The 17,099-nt window shown below is 36.5% G+C and overlaps 1 protein-coding gene across 8 annotated transcripts in view; it reads left to right on the top strand.

Moving 5' to 3' along the window:
- LOC128240561 (uncharacterized) overlaps positions 1 to 13,495 on the top strand; it is a 64,011-nt gene extending 50,516 nt beyond the window's left edge. For 6 of the 8 annotated variants that reach the window (XM_052957242.1, XM_052957240.1, XM_052957244.1 and 3 more), the window contains 7 exons: positions 1,892 to 2,039; positions 3,013 to 3,122; positions 3,505 to 3,522; positions 5,088 to 5,174; positions 5,806 to 9,447; positions 9,866 to 9,985; positions 11,013 to 13,495. In XM_052957242.1, the coding sequence (XP_052813202.1) occupies positions 1,892 to 2,039; positions 3,013 to 3,122; positions 3,505 to 3,522; positions 5,088 to 5,174; positions 5,806 to 9,447; positions 9,866 to 9,985; positions 11,013 to 11,219 (4,332 nt within the window). In that variant the 3' untranslated portion in view covers positions 11,220 to 13,495. The remainder of the gene's footprint in view (positions 1 to 1,891; positions 2,040 to 3,012; positions 3,123 to 3,504; positions 3,523 to 5,087; positions 5,175 to 5,805; positions 9,448 to 9,865; positions 9,986 to 11,012) is intronic. The other 2 variants (XM_052957246.1, XM_052957245.1) reach the window with 2 other exon arrangements.
- The last annotated feature ends 3,604 nt before the right edge of the window (positions 13,496 to 17,099 follow it).

Here is a 17,099-nt window from a genome sequence, read left to right on the forward strand (position 1 = left end):
GACAGTTAACCACTTTAGCAACTCACCCTAATTGTCTCAGGTGTGGTATTCATAAAACATCTGAAGGCATTTCCTAACTTTATTCATTTTCCTAACTTAAGTTTCTCTCTAAGCATATGATATAATAACTCCATAATATCTGAAATACTTCATTTGCAATACTTTTATAAAAAAAATCTATACTTTTATAAAAATAAACTTATACTTTTCTTTTAATTTACCTATGAAAAGTCTAGAAAATTGACTTAAGTTATGAAATGACTTAAGAAGTTTTATGAATACTGGCACATTTTGTATTAAAAAAACACAACTCATGTTGCCATTTCTAGCAGCTGAATTATATAATGGACTATTTTATTATACCTGCAGTCCTGTAAGCTTATGGCAACATCTCAACCTGCTTCAATCAATCAGTTAAACAAAGAACATTCACATTGCAATAAATCACTGATGAAAAAGTGATGTTGTACTGCCAAGATTAAAACAGATACTTTTAACACTCAACATTTCAAACAGGCTTGCTGTTGCGTTTGATGTAATGACAATGTCCAAATTGTTTTAGAAATGGACCTTGAAAGTATTATGAAATAAACATATTAAGAGGTTCTTTAGTTGAGGATTAAACCTGAAACCAGAGCTTTAACCTTCAGAGTATTGTACAATTGTAAAGATTGTTTTTTGTCCGAACTTTTGCATGAAGAATAGTAGTAAGTAGGGGCGGTTCGAGGATTTGACATAAGAGGGGGCATAAATTAGGGGTATAACCTTTTGACTTGCTACCCTCCCTGAGAACTAAAAATTCTATGGTTTAAAGTGTTGGCAGGGAGGTTTGGAGCTCCTGAAATGGTGCGTTTTGGGCGTATTTAATTTAACTGGGACAATTTAAGGGTGGGGGTGCCGAGTGTACCCCCCCCCCCCCCCCCCACCCCCTTCTTAGCTTTGCTAGTGGGAAGAACCTTTAAATGAATATAATGACTTTGGAAACAGTTTCAAAACTTTACCCAGTGCTTTAGGCATGAATCCGTTACACTCCAACAGCCCCACCCCACTGGCTAGCTTTCAGGATTGACAATTATCAGCTGTTAGAACCCCTGAAACCAAATTCTGTGTTTTGGATTAAGCTGTGACAACTCTATGTACAATGTATGTAGTGTCGCCAAATTTAGAAATTAATACTTCCTGATAAACAATATCTTTTCATTAAACACTTTGCTTAAAACCATAAAAACAATTGATAAACACTGATAACAGGTATGATATCATTGGGGTTATTGCCAGAAGGTACCAAAACCTTCTATATTTTAATGCTGTTATGTACCTACCCACTAGCAGATCCAGACAGGGGCACACATAGCGCCCCCTAAAATCGTCCAAGTTTGCATTTCATTTCCTCCCCCCCTCCTATCATCATTCTAAATCAAATAAATTTCAGTTCTGAGGGAGAGCGCAAGTCATATCTTACGCCCCTGGCTTATGCTAAGCTCCAATCCTGGATCCTCCCTTGCTACCGACCTAATTTGTAACCATAGTTGACATGAAGTCTCAATTTTTCGTCCAGCATTTTAACTTCAGGCGAATCTTTTTTTAACACAGCTGAGCATGATCTGGTTGTTCACAAGCAAGCATAATATAATAGTGTTAAAAGAAGAACTACAAGAACAACAACAACAGCAGCAGCAACTGCAGCGACACCAACAACCTATAATGCATTGGTGATATAACATCACAGCAGCATGGCAAATCAGACTTTTCTTAGTAGTAAAATAGGCATATGAGGGTATCAAATGTCAAATATAGTTATTGAATGTAATATTGGAAAACCTTGGCAGGGACAAAGAAACTACATTTTTATTGTACATATTAAAAAAATGGCATTGTTTGTGTATTTCAGGTGAAATGTGGAGCGGTATACGTTACTGAAGAAGATCGCGCAAAAAAGGTCACAAAGACAGTGGTATCGCTCGGCCAGGGTTCAGACGATGTGAAGAAAAAACCCTCATCAAAATATGCTCTAGCGATTGGTTCAAGCTTTGGTCACAGTGAGTGAATTTGTAGTTAGGAAATTGAAGTGATATATATATAAAATCTTACATCTGTGGCCATTTTATACAAAAAATGGTGAAACAAATTTAGGAAATGTTATACGAGTCGTAAATTGAGCCTTTGGCAAGCTTAATAAGCTTTAACACAATTTTGCTTAATGAATTTTCGGAATGAGTTTCACACAATTTTGTATTAAATGACGATGAATTGATATAAATCTTTTTTTACCACATTACAAATTTGTCGCTAGAATTGAATACTTTTGGTTAAAAGTTTGACATCTAATGAGTAGGATGAAATGATGTCAAACCAAGTTAAATTATACACATGTAATAAAAGAAAATATATAATGGTTGTATTACACTCCAAACAAGGAACGTCTTGTGATGAACTTAAAAAAAAAAAAATTCTTGTCCTGTGTTGTTGTTGGATTTTTGTGCAAAAGACATTAACCTTGGCCTTAATTTAAATTATCATCAAGATATTAACATGGAACTTAGTACAGATGTTATCAGTGGCAATATGCACACAGGAATCAAGGCCCTAGATTTAATTACAGTCGAAACCCTTTGTTGGCTCGATATCCAAGGGTTTGGCCAATTACTTCGAGCTTCGCAAATATCGAGCCAGTGGGAATGCTGACATAGATTTAAAAAAAACAACAGTCCTTTACTTTAAAAGTTCGAGCCTACCAGGAAATCGAGCCAAAGGATATCGAGCCAACGGATCTCGACTGCATTCTTTGTTATTCACCTTTATCAATTGCATAAGGTGCATTGTGATTATTTTTAAATGAAAAAAATGACATGTTCTGATAAGAGAAAGCCAAATGCAAAAAAGTCTTCAACAATATATTCTTCCAGTTCACAAGGCAATTTGAGAAATTTACCTTTATACGGATGATCGTGATTGTAATAAGATCATTATAAGCAAAAACAAAGGGACATTATGATGAGTGTTGTTTTTCAGTTCACACTTTCCTGAAAGAGACGGACAATGTGCTCTCCTGTTACGAGCAGACAACCGCAGAAGACAAATGTCTGCTGCTGATAAAAAAACCAAAGTCCTCTTCAAAACAGGTATGTTGTAACCTCTTAAGGTTACTTTATACTAATAGTTCATGCATGTGCATGTTTGTCTATGGGGTTTTAATCTTTTATTTCAAAAATCGTTTGTAGTAAGTTTTTAAAAGGGGTAATGGAATTTAAAGTCTAACTTTCGTAGAATCTTATACCGTAGTTACATTCTCATATATAATTACTTTACTTTTGTCCAGCAACTTGTGGTATTGAAGATTATAAGTAATTAATGATAGCATGGCATGTTAACCTTTATTTATTAACATTTATCATTTATCATGCATCTCACAATTATTTCTTTGATTTGTTATTGAATGATATTGCATTGCATGTTTTGTTTTTCAAAATGATACTTTTCTGAAAATAAAACATACCCTTACAGAACCTATTTTCTCGAAAGGTATAAATAACATTACAATATTTATCTTCAGAATGCATCTGCTACACTATAATTATCTGATAATTTCTAAGAATATGATTCTGGGAATATAAAAGAGATAACCTGAAGGGTAGTTTTAGCCCATCTGTTTTTCAAAGAAAAATGAGCTATTGTCATAGCTTTGGTGATGCCGTTGGTGTTTTTGGTTGGTGTTTTTGTCTTTGGTGGGCGAAAATTAAACCTCGGCCATAATTCAATGACTGTTAGATACACAACATATAAATCAAACTTGGTACACATGTTGCCAGAGACAGATGGCACATACATAGCAAATACCTTTGGCTTAAATAATTGTTGAGTTATTCCTCTTCCTTAACTGAAAAACAGATGAGCATTGGGGTTCACTCAACAGTGCCCTTGTTTCAATGTGTAAGCCTGCTTTTATGGGGCGCATTATATAGTTTTCTGATTGAAATTAATTGCAGTTTTTTTTCATTGCCACTTCTTGCCTCTGTAAATTTGAAAAGGAAATTTTGTGTTTGCGAAGAAATTTGATGTAGCAGATGTATTACTTGCCCATTCTCATTTCTTCTATCTTTTCATACATACCAAAGTTTACAATGGATTCTTCTCAGTTATTCTCCCCAGAATATGATTCAAAGTATTGCATGCATTCTTACAATGGATCATATAAATAGACTTAATGTAATGCAATAAATTGTTTCCATTTCAGTTTTTATCCTTTGTTTTAATCATAGTATTATTAGTTTTTACCCACTCTTTTTCACTATATTTATTCAGCGTATGATCTATCATAGCATATTATCTACAGTAAAATTCGGTAGCCCTTCTATCTCATATCCTCTTTCTTTCCATATATTTATAAGTATAGTATAAATCTGCTTCAAAACTATGCATGCAGCCTGTACATTTATATATATAGGGACACCAAATATCCAAATATATATTTATATATATTGCTTGAATTATACTTGAAGATCCAGGGGGCGTGCAGCCCGCAAACTTGACACTCTGGAAGAAAACTTAATCAAAGAGTATACCATAATGAATCATTTTATAAGGAATTATTGCCCCACTCCCCACTCATATCAAACCCTGGATCTGCATATGCCCCTAAACTTTTATGTATGTGACCTCTGACATAGATCAGTTTTAGAATAGTTTTGTAGAAGTCTTGATTAGTGGAGATTTTTTTTATATGTAATAAATTTGAAAAAATTAAAATGTGCCGATGAATGGTGATACAAAATATAAATAAGATCACAGTTCTTGTTTTACTTATAAGAATATATCTTCTTGCATTCATGCAGTATTATATGATATATTCTTCAATATCCCATGGAAACAATGACTATTTGTCAAAACATGAACAATGTGATTTTAAAGTCAAAAAAGGAATATATTTATTTTTTAATCTACTTCCTGATTAACGTTTGTAAGATTTTATTAATAACGCTTATTATTATGTAAATTATGGTAGTACACATTGTGAAAAATTCCATTTTACTAATGGTATAATGTTTCCTCCAATTGATGCTAACATTGTATTATAATTTCCCACTCAGATGCTGAAGGCTGCATCCTGTTCGAACCTTGCTGGTCCCGATACCCAGACACGCCCCAGCGAACCCAGTGGCATTCCCAACCCCCTGGTATAGCACTGCACTCCTTACCTCGCTTATTCACTTAAATCATTTGTAAAGTAGATCCTCGTTAAAGCCATTACAGGCTTGACTTTGATTTCATATTTGCTGTTGATATATATGAGAGTTGAGCAACATCATTTTATCTTTTAGTTATGTAATAATTGTTGTTTGTCCATATAAATTCTTTATCTTTTTTCTACAGTTTTGTATTCTCTTTTCAAAACATTTGCTTTACTGATTTATATAAAATATGAAAGTATTCTGCTTACATATATGTTCTGTGGATTAATTTTTAAAATTACTGTAAATTTGTTAAAAATGTTGGTGATTTCACTGTCAACTGATCTACCAGATGCCATTTTGTTTATAACACACCTGATGATGTTATTTACATTTTATATAACCTGTTACCCTAGTGTAATTTGGTAGGTTACACAATACCATTTCTGCAAGAAAATTAGGTAAAAAGAAATGTCTATGGCACGTGATCCATCTATTTGGACTAATATGGTATATATTATATTTAAAGCATAAAATTATGTTCTCTTAACAACATTGTACATTTATTATTTTCTCAAATTTTACAATTGATTAATGTTGATGATGTAGATTTTCAAAGCTGTTTTCTTTATTTCAGTTCAAAAGGAGAACTTACGACTTCAGATCATCACGTGATGCCATCAATGAGAATCCAGGAAACTATTCTCTCTCAACCAATCAGGAGCTTGATTCAGTTATAGAGCATGAAGATGGTACAAATGTTGTAAAACACAAGTCGACGCACAATGGGCAGCAGAATTTATACACATCTTGTCCTGTTGAGGATAAGATATCGCAGGAGCGACTGAAACCTGCATCGAGACAGAAGTCATTTAGTACTCAGGATTTACGACGGGAAAGTGAAATAAACAATAATCATAAGATGGGTGGCTCAGCTAGTCATCAAGGCAAGAGTAAAAAGGAAGGTCAAAAGTTTCAAGGTCAAGGTCATGCAAGCCAGGATGACAGTTTTGGCTTTCAGGGTCAAGGTCACAAGCCTAGGGGTCATCCCCCACCTGTGCCAGATAGAAGGAATAAAGGCGATGACCATGGTTCGCGAGATAATTTAAATGATAGCAGCCACAATCATAGTCATCAAAGATTAAATTCAGGGCCCCCTTCGGGTAAAAGTGACCCTCGTCATGACACTAGTGTTACACATGGTAATGTTCATGCCTACACAAGAAGCCAATCTAGTCCTAGTGGAAATACACATCTTACTAACAATGTCAGTGCTGAAAATTTCCCTTCACAGAGAGACAAGCAAACCTCGCATAGAGGTAACTTACAACATAACAATAGGGAGCACCCACATGGGACCCCAAATAGTGCTTCTTACCTTCAAGGGGCCGTGCCAAGTCATGGGAGAGTTGATACTAATGCCCATGGGAGAAAGGGTGATGAACATACAAATGGAAACAATCGAAAATCGTCAAAGTCAAATGATGTTTACAATGACGGATTTAAGCATGACTTAAGTGTAAGTGCCAGAAATGGACACCATGTGACTAGCTCTCCAAAATCGTCGAGAAAAGGTGACAAAAGTGATCGAAGATATGGTGAGAAAGTGATTGGAAGTAATAGCAATATGTCGAATGTGCCAAATGTTAGCCAGATGAATTCTATACCCCAACAGGCCAGTAAAAATGGGATGAGGCCTCAACAGGGCAATAATGTACCCATGCCCCAACAGGGAAGTAATGTGCACATGCCACAACAGGGCAATAATGTTCCCATGCCCCAACAGGGCAATAATGTTCCCATGCCCCAACAGGGAAGTAATGTGCACATGCCACAACAGGGCAATAATGTTCCCATGCCCCAACAGGGCAAGAATGTACCCATGCCTCAACAGGGCAATAATGTTCCCATGCCCCAACAGGGCAGTAATGTGCCCATGCCACAACAGGGCAATAATAGTGTACTCAATGACCGTGGAAATACTTGGGCAGGATCTAGGGACTTGCGAGAAAAGCAGACAAACAGGCCAGTGCAAAGAAATAAAAGTGACACATCAGGTAATTGCAATAAGCCTGAAGACATTTATGCCAAAATTAATAAAATTAAACCTGATGGTAACCATGGAGACAATATGCCAAAATATCAAGTTCAGGTTGGCAGGTCAGTGGAGAATTTATGTGAGGTTGGTAGAAATAATAAAGAACCGTATAAACAGCGCAAATCATTAGGTGATATGCATATTCCTCAAGGTTATAATGGAGAGAGACAAAAAGTTATGAAAGCCAAATCTCTCATTGATTTGAGTGAAGGAAAAACATTTTCATTGGTTGGTCAAAGAAAACCTGAAAATTCAATGTCAACTGAAGGTCAAGGACAATCGAGTGTTGGTGAATTTACGGGATCTCAAATGATGAAACACATTAGGAAGTATCGTGAAATTCAAAAGAGCGGTCACGGAAATCTGCTGCCCAAAGGAACTGCTATCGATGACATGGAGGTTTCTATACAGAGAGACCATGATTTGAGTAAGTCACAACCAAATAATAATAGGCCAAATTCAGGATATGGTACCACAAATGGTAAACCCATGCATTACGGGTCATTACAACACTTGCCAATGAGCACGATGGAACCGCAGCCGCAAGTGACCTCGTTGAAGCACAGAGAGCAAACCCCACTAAAACCTCGCAGGTGCTTGCCACAGACACCTGGGAATGTGTCTGAGAAAAAGAGACGGGTTTCTGACACGCTGAAAAGTCGAATGAGTGTAAGTAGCCAGAGTAGTAACACTAGCCCAAGTTCCAGTAACTCTGCATCAAATCGGGGTGAATCCGCTGATTTACGCCAAGGTGGAGTAAGTGCTACGCCGTCCGATCGTGAGGTGGATTTGTACATCGGAAGTAAATCAGATAATTTGTGGGCTTATCCAAATCATATGCCAACTCATGGACCTAGTGGCGATGCCACCGCTTATGGCAAACAGCAGACATGTTATTTACCCCAAGATGGTTATAAGGGTCATCCAAGCATGAATGTGATTCGTAAATCTGGGTCATTTGGAGCACACGATCAGAGTATTGTTGTTGCTGGCGGAGGGCGATGGAGCGAATCAGGACAGACAACTCTCACTTCGCAGAGCACTACTGATTCTGGTTATCTGACGACAGATCCTGATCATGATACACTCTCATCAACAAATTATGCAAGGACATTGCAGCAGTCTGCACATAACATATTTAAAAGACATTCCCAGAAAAATGACAATGCCAAGGGGAGTAATCACCAACCTGTGGACAAGGTTGATAACTTTGTTATAAACAAGGGGGGTAATCAGTCTCAGAAAGTGAAAGACTCACATGCGCATACACAATCTTGGTTGGAAAACCATCCTGGTGCTTTTGTGGGTGACAGTTTCAAGTTAAGTGTAAATGAGCAGGACTCAGAAATGCTCAACTTAAGCCAAAATGTCACATCTAAGCCAAACTGTGTTAAGGGAAGAGATTCGCGTGACTCGAATAACAATAAGAATGAAAAACATGCTCAGGATGAAGTTACAGAACTTGACATTGTTCAGTCCGGGATTAAGAAAAAGCAAAGTTCCAACGAACATCCAAGACTTTCTCACCATTTATCGGAAATGTCGGTACAAGATATGGGTAAAGTACTCGAACATGAGGCCTTGGTTAAGCCTAAGGGGCGATCAGTTTCAATGTCACAAGGTCTTAATTTAATTGGTGCAGGTTCTAATTTAAACACTGGAAACCTTACGAAATCTCAGCCAAAGTTTACTGGTTCACTAAAGGATTTAATAGGTGGCGATAAGACAATAGTGCCAATAGAGACGTTAAAACTTGAAAGTAAGGTTGCCAATAATACCTTACCAGTTAGCTTTAAATTTCAAGGACTTTCAAAATCAGAAAGCAGTCTTAAGCTGCTCGGAAAGCCTAGCTTGTTTCAACTATTGCAAAACTACAACCTATACGCTGTACGAGTGGAAATTCCGCCTGGATTTGTGGTTAGTGAAAATATACGCATGATTGAATGTGAGGTTGCGCTTGCATCGCCATGGTTACACGCAAGAGAAAATCCTGTTCTTCAGAGCCCAAAAGGCAGCTACGCAAAACTGGGTGGGCCAAACTCTGCCTTCAAGCCAGTCACTAGTGGTAGTGGCTCACCAATCAAGACTGTCTCTATGGTTACAATTATGGAGTTGTCCAATGAAATGTCATCCCTGCTTAATGATCGTCAGGAGCTTCAAAGAGGAGATCTAATTTTAGAGGTTGGTGTAAATGAAATGTAACTATAACAATATAATTACAAAAAAATAAGTGTTATTTTCTAGCAGCATTTTGATAAGAATTTTTTTACCAAACAAAACTAGTCAACCTTCAGTATGTTGCAAAAATGTTTATTTTAATATTTTATTTCAAAATTTATGTGCTTATATAAAATAGACCTTACTTGGTTCTTTTTCTGTCTACCTGCCATCAAAGAGTTTGTAGGTTTGATCAATAGGGCACTTTCACTAGACCATATGTTGTGGCCTTATTCGGCACACATAAAATGATGGAAACGAGTGCTGGTTGCTTCAGTCTGTACAGAAATGTACCTTTAATTACTGGTATGGATTTGCAACCCAGCTAATATATAGAAGTTTAAAGTAAACCTAACTGTATTGATACCCCCTGATTTCACAGATAGATGAGAGGCTGGTTATTGGAGAGGACCTGGCTACGTTGACAAATGTACTGCGGGCTTCACACACTGAGCTTCTACTCACCATCGTGAGAGATAAGGCCCGGGTGACACAATCAACAGTAGGTCCTTAGTTAAATTTAAAACAAGTAACCTCAACATTATTTTGTCTAAACGTTATATATTTTACCATTGTGAAAGAAGTTGTCTTCACTTTTGCTAAGACATTCTCGAAGGCACAATGTTGTGCTAGATCATGGTTTTGTGTTGTGGGGGAAACCTGAGAACCTATAGAAAACCAACTTGTGTCCGGGTTGGTGACCACCAACCTAAGTCACATGTGTCCTGGCTGGAATCGAACCTTGGAAGAAAGTGTGTTAACCACTGTGTTATCCAGACAACTGATGGTTATAATATAAGCACTTATAATTTCATCATTAGAGTGGGTCTTGTGTTGTGAGGAAAACAAGATTACCTTGAAGACACTTACTCTCCTGGCTTGTCTTTTTCAAACCAAACCCTGCTGAGAATTGAACCTGTGACCCTTAACCACTGTGCTAAACAGACAACTTATAACATAATTATCATTTATTACCTGTTCTGTTTTTCACAAAGAAAAAATGTTGTCATAATTTTGATGTTGTTAGTGATGTCATCCGTGTTGCAAAGGGATACATGGGTTTATTTCCCCCGGAGGGCAGATTTCTTAAGTTTAAAATTAGATTCTAAGTGTTATGATTGGCCTGTATATTTAGCTGGCCAATAGGTTGAATGGAATCACTGAGGCATGTCTAAGGATAAGGATAAGATTTATATTGAATACTGGCTCTGGATGATTGGCATTAGCTGTATAATTTTGTAAACTATAATTCCTTGATCAAGGGAAATAACTACTACTACTGGTAGCTTGATTTTGCTACTATATGCATCATGAGTTATCTTTTCACAAGATGTCAGCTTACAGCTGTGTCTTCACATTAAGAAAATAAAAAGTAGTAATTAAAAAAAAATGAAATTAAGTTGTCATTAAAAGTTATGGTTGCTATATTTGTCTAAATAGTCATAAAAATTATTGATAAATGTCAAAATAATCAGTCTCCAATATTGAAAAAAATGATTGAAATATTTACCAAAAAATAATGTTTTCAGGATCGAAGCGCACCAACAGAGGATGATTTCAGGCAAATGGAACAGCGGCTTACGCAATTAACGATGGAACTTCAGAAGAAGGACCGAACGATCCGACAACTCAACGAAATGTTACCATGGAAACGGGAATCCAAGGGAGACCATTCAGAGACCAAAGGAGATGATGGATACTTGTGCTCTCTTAGTGAAGATGAATTTATTGTTTGAATAGATTAGTTGATTAATAAATTAATTTATTCATATGTAATGTTTTGCCATTGGAATTTGGATCATAGACACAGTTGTCTTTATTTAAACTTACTTTAAAAAAGTTTGAAAAAGAAATTACAATGAAAACAAGAAAGTTAATACTCTGGTTCACATAAAGAGATTGGGTTATTGTTTAAATACATTTAAACTGTTAAAAGAAGGGTCATCACCCTGAATGTTAATTTATGGAAAGAAATCTACTCTGCTCAGCTGAAGTAATACATTAAGTTTACAATAAAGGTACTTAAACATTTTTCTTGGTAATAGATTACGTGATTTCTTCACTATATGCAAAAAATATTAAGAAATTTTGACTTTTCACTCTAAAAGAAATGGTTTGTGAATAGGATTGTTAAAATCCTGTCCTCAATTTATACCAAAATGTACATTATTTGAGAATGTTAACTTCATTTTTGTTTATACATTAATTCAAAATAAGAGTGGTTACCAGGGGCAGTAATTAATTATTTATTTTTGTTTAACAGTAGATTCTGAGTATTTTTATTGGACTGTAAAAATGACTGACCAATTGCCTGAATGGAATCACTGAGGCATATATTTGACAATAAAGATAATAGTAACATTAGTGATCTCCTCGGCCTCCCAGCATATCATAACCTATATGATACCCTCGGCAAATTTGCTAGGGAAACTTTGTAAATCTTAAATATTCATAAGCATTTTCCAACCAATGAAATAGCTGATAACAAAAAGGAAAAAATCTCCTTTTTGAAGAGCCACCGGCATTTTTAACAATATGATATCCTGCCTAAAATGATTTCTCATTGGATTATTTCAAACCGAGATTACATCCGTAACTTCTTGGCCATTTCCACACTGCATGATGTGTGTCTTATATGACCAACGTAGCGGCTGTATTTCACCTTATTAATTATTCATGACTACGAGATTTTTACAGCTGATTTGCTACGGGTATCATATAGGTTATGATACGCTGGGGTGCCGAGGATGCATTAGTGATTACTGCCCCTGAATTACTGCGCAATTAATAGCATGCGGGTCAATATTTGCATTATAGTTATTGCACGGTAGGCTTAGCAATATAGTACAAAAATTAACTACACCCAACTCTTGTTATTAAAAGAATACAAGACTGGTGCTTCATCCTCAATGTGTATAATTTTAATAACTCTGGCAGTAGGTGTAGAAACTATCCTATATTTATGTATAGTGTTGTAAAAACAATTCCGTCTACTTGTAATAGGGCACAACCAAATTATACCTGCCATTGATTTTCTTGTTCAAATTTTGTTCTTGTATAGTTGTCCGGTAAGAGCAGTGGTTAGCGCACTTGCTTCGCACCAAGATGACCCAGGTATGATTCCCGGCCTGGGCTCATATGAGGTTGGTTGTTGGTTACCAAGCCAGACAAGTGGGTTTTCTCAAGGTTTCCGAAGACCACACTCTCATGCAACATCGTACCAACGAGATTTACTTCGATAAAGTGAAAATAACTTTCTTCACAATCATTGTTATATAAAGTTTAAACAAAATCTTGTTCATTTGAGTAAGATTTTATCAGCATTTCAAGCATATTTCAAACTTCCTGATTGTTAATCCCTACAAAATTCTTTTATTACAAAATCAATAATTCTCATTGCTTCTGTTTAAGGCCAAAAGAAATAATTTTGTGTTTAATGTTATATGCTGACAAAAAACGATTTTATTGTGTACGAAGTTTGTATATCATTGTATACTTTACGTACATACATACACATTCTGATGGTATTGTTTACATTAGCAAAAAGATAAATGCTAAAAAAACATTTTACCAAATTGATTATTACGAACAGGATGTAAAATTGGTTCAATCTGTTAACTGTAACCACAACATGTTCATTTGGCCTAAATAGAAAAATGACACAAGTTAAAAAATGTTATTCTTTCATTGTCAGTTTAACTTGAATGTCAATTTTGCTTACCGGTAATGCCAAATGTCAGGTCATTTAAATATTTACTTTCAATTAAAGACTTTGGGTTTGTATTTTCAAGACACTAAAACAAACATAAGTTACACACTTTGTAGATATAACATTGTTGAGATAGTTAAATTGATATTTGATATTGATATTAGTAATCTATCGTACTTTGTAAATATGTATGTAATTATCAGAGACAGTATTTATACAAGTAGCGTCCATTTATTTGTACAAATTATAACGTTGCTGGAAACATGTATGTGATATTTTGATATTAAATGACAGTATACTCTTGTTTTTTTCTTCGTTATTCTAAAACTGGTTAAAATATACCATAATGTGTGAAGACCTTGGTGTTGTCAACAGTGCTGTTCTTATGCAAAATTGTTATTTAAGTAACAATTAGTGGAAAAAATGGGGATATTTTTTCCTACTTTAACCTTGAAATGACATTGACCTTAAAATGACCATAACCTTGAAATGGTCAATGTCTTGTGTCTATTTGAAGTGTGTGTAAACAGATATCCAAAAATTATACGGTCATGGCCACAGAAACATACCGGCATTATTTTTATGTCTGCTGTAACTAAAGGGATTTTTAGTAACTGACCAGATAGACAAACAGACAGAGTAGACAGACTGAAAAGCAGATAAAACATTTGGACATAATAGATAACATTCAGACAAGATTGATAGGTGGGCGGACAGACAGATAGTAAAATGAGGAGACAAATTCCAGGAAATATACATAGAAAATCGCAGTGAAAAATTAGCCACTGCAACTGTGAATGGAGTCTTTCGCCATAACCTTTGATGGTCACTGTGATGGCATCATTTTCACTGCTACTTTTGGGCAAATATGTTTTTAGGCATCCATTTTTAGCTTACTACATCACTTGAAAGTCCTTTTTTTAGATCACAGTGTAATGAATACACCTGGCAACTAATAGTCAATAACCAGTGTTCTCCAAATGCATTTAAAATTCAACATCACAGACAACAAACAATCAAATTATTGTCCAATACTTTCAGCAACAACTGGCACTATCTGTAAAAAGCTGATAGTTTTCAACTCTTCACATTTTCATGCTTGCCCTCAGTCTGGACAGTTTTTGCTTTGATCCGTGATCCGGATTTGAACATTTGCACCACTCTAATCGAGCATCGTCATATATGCTGACTTCAATTTTTCCCCACACACATGCGCTTCTGATGCCAGTGCACAGTCCATCACTCCTGGAACAGGAATATACATTGACTAGCAGTTGATCCATGCAAATATAGAAAACCGATGAAATATTTGTCCTATATATCTATAATACTGTGGTATATGTTTTCAAATACATGCCCATGACATTGCATGTTGCAATGAAGTTGAATATTTAATAATAGTGTAATGTGCGAGCCAAACGAGGCCAATGGATCCCTTCAAAGAAAAGCATGCTCGACCCAGAAGGGGTCCACTGTCTTTATATAGAGTAAATCTCAATCCACACAGAGCCCGGGCTTTGCTAATTTGCATATTACCAAACAAGTACATCAACTTACTATGAAGGTGCTTCCGAATTTAACAGAATGTTATACTATGAACGCACATCCGCCTACCGCGGACAGTTACATTGCTTTTCCCACGGAGAAGACTCGTCCTGAGTCTTGGCCTGGGAAACTCATGGGTAAGGCAACTCTGGTCCAGCAGATGTCTTATTCCCACCGCTGCCACCATTTGTAACGTGCGAGCCAAACGAGGCCAATGGATCCCATCAGAGAAAAGCATGCTCGACCCTGGAGGGGACCTGTGGTCTTTATATACAGTAAATTCTCAATCCTGACACAGAGTCCGGGCTTTGCTTGTTTGCATATTACCAAACAAATACATCAAAGTTCTATGAACATACTTCCGTATATAATGGAATGTTATACTATGAACGCACATCCGCCTACAGTGGACTGTTACATTAGCAACAAGTAAAGATGACTTAAAGCAAGTGGTATCAAAAACATCATGACAATGATCAATTCTCCTTTAATCAAAGAGATCAAAACTGACACTACACCTTTTGAAAACACCACAGACATTCTGATGACAGGACTCTTACGATTCACCAAAGCAGAACCACAGAACAAAATGAGGGGTTGATAAGATCAACGCCAGCTCTGGCGCACATTTCCATGAGTGACCGTTTATCCTTGATGACCTGTTGCCTCACCAACTGGCCGGCCTGCCGCAAGGGATTCTCGTTGTTTCCAGGATATTTTTTGGCTTGCAGTCTACAATGATGTTTAATTTGTATAACCTTGCTCATATAAGTAAGTACTCATATGATGCCACATGTGTGATTATAAAGCTGCAGCACTATCACAGGTTGTCAATTTTGATACTTTTTTAATTTGTCTTGAAATTGGCTGCTTTTGGCATCAATTTCCTCCAATGCAGTCCAATGCAGTCATATAAGGTCATTCGCAACATAACAGATTTCAATAGCTTTATATTCTTACAGGGTTAGTAACGCCTTCATCCACGTAACCAACTTTTGAACGTGAATACTATAAACTGTGATCTGATATTTAGTCAGCAGTCTTAATTATATCACTGGTTTCCAGACATTTGTGCAAAAAATGGTTCATTCCTAGACAAAAAAAGCACAAAAAGTATGTCAATACGATCAATCGGTGGGGGTGCAGCTATTAAATACCAGGCCTGGTGCACGTGGCATACAGGATGAAACTTACAGCTATTTGAATATGCATGCAAAAATGCCATGATCTGTCTTGATTTTGAGATTGTTGGGGGTTGGGTTGATGGAAGTAGAGGGTTTTAATTCTACAGGATAACATAGAAAAGCTATAGATACTGTTGGCAATATAAACTAATAAAGAAACTAAGAAACTTATCCAAATGAAACGTGACATTCAGCTGAATTTGTATTAAACAATCTAGCAAATGAATACACATGTAATTATTTATAGTGAGTATTGTTATATACACTGCATGAATTGTGTACATAAGGTTTGCATAGCAAGTCTCGCAAACCCGCATATTGATTATTAAGGTAACTAGCTCATGGTTTGTAAAATTTATGAAATAAAGTGTGGCAAATCATAAGAAGTGTTAAAACAAAAATACCAAAAGGCTGGATGTTTTCTAATTTTTTATTCACTTTACCAGCATGGGTTCAAACCCCACTAAAACCAAAATACTTTTTTATGCTGTAACTGTATTTTTTCTGCAATTTCGATATCATAGAGTAAAATAATGATAAAATAAGTGTTAACAGATGCATTAACGGGAAAACAAAATTTTGGTCCATAAACATGAGCGAGTCACTTTAAGGCAAAAACAATAATTCCATTGAACTGCCACACCTTCTTCTTTATGTAAATAATTATAAAGACAGACCGGCTGACAAATAGGTATACAAGACAAACAAGCATTCACGCAGTCAGATTGGCAGATAAACAGATTGTCCGGCAGGCATGCAGGGGCAGGCATGAAGGCAGACAGACAGACAGGCAGGCAGGCAGGCAAGGGCAGAAGCAGGCATGCAGGCAGGCAGGCAGGCAGGCAGGCAGGCAGGCAGGCAGACAGAAAGACAGACAGGTGTTCTTACACATAAATTTTGACAGTTATAATATGTACTATAAAATCCATATGTTGGGCGCGTCCTCTGTTTATCGTAGTGGTGCCGAGTTTGTGTTGGTAATACTTCTCTAATGTAATGCATTGAGTCAGCCAGCCAGCCAGCCAGCCAGACAGCCAGCCAGCCATGCAGCCAGTCAGCCAGCCAGCCAGCCAGCCAGCTAGCCAGCCAGACAGACAGACAGCCAGCTAGCCAGACAGACAGACAGACAGACAGACATGTGTTCTTACATGTAAAGTTTGACAGTAATAACATGTACT

The sequence above is a fragment of the Mya arenaria genome, chromosome 7, assembly GCF_026914265.1.
Source record: "Mya arenaria isolate MELC-2E11 chromosome 7, ASM2691426v1".
In the NCBI taxonomy this organism is placed as follows: Eukaryota; Metazoa; Mollusca; class Bivalvia; order Myida; family Myidae; genus Mya; species Mya arenaria.